Source organism: Gracilinanus agilis, unplaced genomic scaffold, assembly GCF_016433145.1.
Source record: "Gracilinanus agilis isolate LMUSP501 unplaced genomic scaffold, AgileGrace unplaced_scaffold3010, whole genome shotgun sequence".
Lineage (NCBI taxonomy): Eukaryota > Metazoa > Chordata > Mammalia > Didelphimorphia > Didelphidae > Gracilinanus > Gracilinanus agilis.
The window spans coordinates 1-3,238 of record NW_025362580.1 but is presented as its reverse complement, the minus strand read 5'-3'; the positions used below and the strand labels follow the sequence as shown (position 1 = coordinate 3,238).

The window sequence follows — 3,238 nt, the reverse complement described above, 5'->3', positions numbered from 1 at the left end:
ATGAAATCATGGTAATCAAGCTTCAAGAATTCTAGACTTTTTTCTAAAAAATAGGTTTGGTTGAACAGTGTTCAAAAGGTAATTTTGGTGCATCTGCAGTAATTTCATTCATCCATGTTCTTGAATGACTTTGTATACACACAGTATACATACATGCATAAATATATGCATAAATAGATTTATATATATAATCTTTATTGTATTTATAATTATAAATATGCTTATGTTTATGCATGTATGTTCTTTCTCCTCAATAGACTGTAAGCTCGTTGAGGGCAGGGGGTGTTCATTTTTTTGTCCCCAGTACCTTATGCAGAGCCTAGCTCATAGTGGTTCTTAATATATACTTGAATGATTGGTTTAACTTGAAGATGATTTTAACAAATATAGCTCCCTATAAAATGCTGAATTTGCCTTTATTTTATTTATTTTATTTTTATTTCTTAAAACCCTTTAGAGTCAATACTGTGGTTGGCTCCAAGGCAGAAGAGCAGTAAGGGCTAGTCAGTGGGAGTTAAGTGACCTACCCAGGGTCACACAGCTAGGAAGTATCTGAGGTCAAATTTGAACCTAGGACCTCTCATCTCTAAGCCTGGCTCTCATTCTCCTGAGCCACCTACCTGTCCTGCTGCTTTTATTTTAAGTATAAGGAGATGTTTAGGATCAAGATTATTTACTTTGTTTTTCTTTCTTTTGATTGATGAGGTTATTTTTTAAATTTCCTTCCTAATCATCTCTACTTAGGGCATAATGATTTACTTGTTTGGGTGTTACATGACAAATCATTGCTCCACAATTTCAATTTATTAACTGTCAAAAACAGTAATTTAATTAGCATAATTACTCATTAATTAATTAACATGAAAACATTGATGAGTACCAACTATGTGTCCATCACTGTGCTAAGCAATAGGGGTTAAAAGAAAGGGACCTTGACCTCAGTTTCCCAATGTGTCAAAGGAGGCAGTTAGTCTAGTCAATGGGGAACAGTGGGGAAAAGAGGACATTCCAAGCTTCGAGAACACTGTGAACCAATATTAGGGCACCATGTTTGATTCCGGCTTAGTAATTTACTAACTAGAACTCGAGACTCCTGCTCCCACAAAACAATTCCTGTAAATGCCTAACCGCCTATGAATAACCATACTGGGAAACACCCACAGAAACAGACTTTCACTCTTGCAGCTGTCAAGTATGGACAGGCAGCTGGGTATGTGGGACGGTGCGTTCATTCCTTTTTCCAATCCTACTCTGACTCTTGCTTTGTTGACAATTAAGTGAGTTCCCTAAGCTTTGCTTTCATTGGCTGTTTAATAGTACGGCATGGGGAGCAGCACCAAAGCCTCCTTCACCCCGTTTGTTGATCCCAGAGTGTACCAGACGTCTCCAACTGATGACGATGAGGATGACGATGAGGAATCTTCAGCCACAGGTAAGCCACGGCATGGGCTGCATCCTTTGGGCTCATAGCTGGCCTCTATGTGATATAAGAAGCAAAGGAATCAATAAATAATGTAAAACATTTTGCTCAAACTAATACTTCAAAGGGAAGCTATTTTTTGGTTTTGTTCTGTTTTTAGGTTTGCTAAAATGAATTCCTTATTTTCCCTTTTATCCTCATCTCTTCTATTCTGTTTCTGTTTGGAGCCCAAGGGTATCCGGGGACACTAGAAAAGGCTGGTCCTCAGGGATTTCTGGACTTAAAGGAAGTGCCATACATTTCCCAAGAGCGATTTCTAGGTACAGTGCTATGCACGCAGTAGGCGCTCAATAAATGCTTGTCAAGTGGAATTGAATTGAATTGAACTGAGTTGAATTGAATTGAATTCTTAGGTGTATGTTGCCCACTGCAAGGGTCTGGCTAGTTTAGAAAATCTTTCTTCCTAACTGGAAACTTACCAAAACTACAAAACTCATGTGAGCTTCGCCAATCTTCTAATTCAGCTTACTAAGACAGATTGGCCCACTGATTTTTGTGGGAGTCCTTTAAAGTCAATTTCTTTTCTACCAATGGGTGCTGGGGGGACATGAGAGTTAAAACCAAATACCTAACTTCTGGATGTTAACATATAACTAAACTTTAAGATGTTAACACATAACTAAACTTTAAGATGTTAACATGTAACTAAACTTCCCAGACGGTCCATGTTGGCACGGTACACTGACCTCATAGTTTACCGCTTCCATGATGGCTTATGACTGAGCTGCTGCTAAAACAAAAGACCAACCAAAAATGTGTTGGATTCAGAGATTCTTTGGTGTTTTCTCTTCCATGATGCACTCCAAGCCCATTTCAGAAAATAGTCCCGGTCATCTATCATCTTCACATTCAATTCATTTTATGTTCTAGTTTCTAATCCTTTTTTCTTTTTTCTCTGTCTGTTAAGCTCTTTTTACCAGTGAGCTACTAAGGCAAGAACAAGCCAAACTCAACGAAGCCAGGAAGATTTCAGTGGTCAATGTGAACCCAACGAACATTCGGCCTCACAGTGATACACCTGAGATTCGGAAATACAAGAAACGCTTCAATTCGGAAATCCTTTGTGCTGCTCTGTGGGGTGAGTTATTTCTTTATCCTTCTTGCTGGCAGTGGAAATTAAGCTCATCAAGCAGAATGAAGATCATTCAGGATGGCTACAACCACATACATAGAGTCAGGATGGACTGGACCATTGAGATTTGAACAACGTATTTGGTATGGTATTGGTCTCACATGGGACCAAGGGCAACCTTGCTGATGTAGGTAGCCACCAGCATAGTGTGATTTGAGGAGGGCTTAGAAAGATGCTCTTTACTCAAAAACATCTCCTTGTCCAGCTTACTTCAGCATCTAAAATTCTCATAAATTAAAACCTAAATGTTACCTGAGAGGGGGTCATATAGATGGGGCACCTAGATGGTGGAGAGGCTAGAGTACTGCTCTCAGAGTCAGGAATTAGGAATTGAAATCTTTCCTCAGAAAGATTTAGTAGTTGTGGGATCCTGAGCAAGTCACTTCAGCGAACCTTGCTACTTCGGTTTTCTCATCTGTAAAATGGGGATGAAAATAATGTCACCAATCCTCTAGAGTTGTTTTGAGGACAAAAGAAGATAATATTTATAAAGTGCTGCATACATTCTAACATATACATATATGTTAGAATGACTTCCTTTGCTTTATATTTGTATCGTCATCATTGTTATCACGCTAGCCATACATTTATATATATAGTATATGTAATATATTATCATATAATAT

The 3,238-nt window shown here is 38.4% G+C and overlaps 1 protein-coding gene across 1 annotated transcript; it reads left to right on the top strand.

Moving 5' to 3' along the window:
* Positions 1-1,153: 1,153 nt before the first annotated feature.
* On the top strand, positions 1,154-2,558 carry LOC123254698 (traf2 and NCK-interacting protein kinase-like; the record flags this gene model as incomplete). Its single annotated transcript, XM_044683658.1, has 3 exons — positions 1,154-1,222; positions 1,318-1,432; positions 2,388-2,558. Coding segments are annotated over exons 2-3 (280 nt in total), but the record flags the coding sequence as incomplete, so codon positions are not given.
* Between the last annotated feature and the right edge of the window lie 680 nt (positions 2,559-3,238).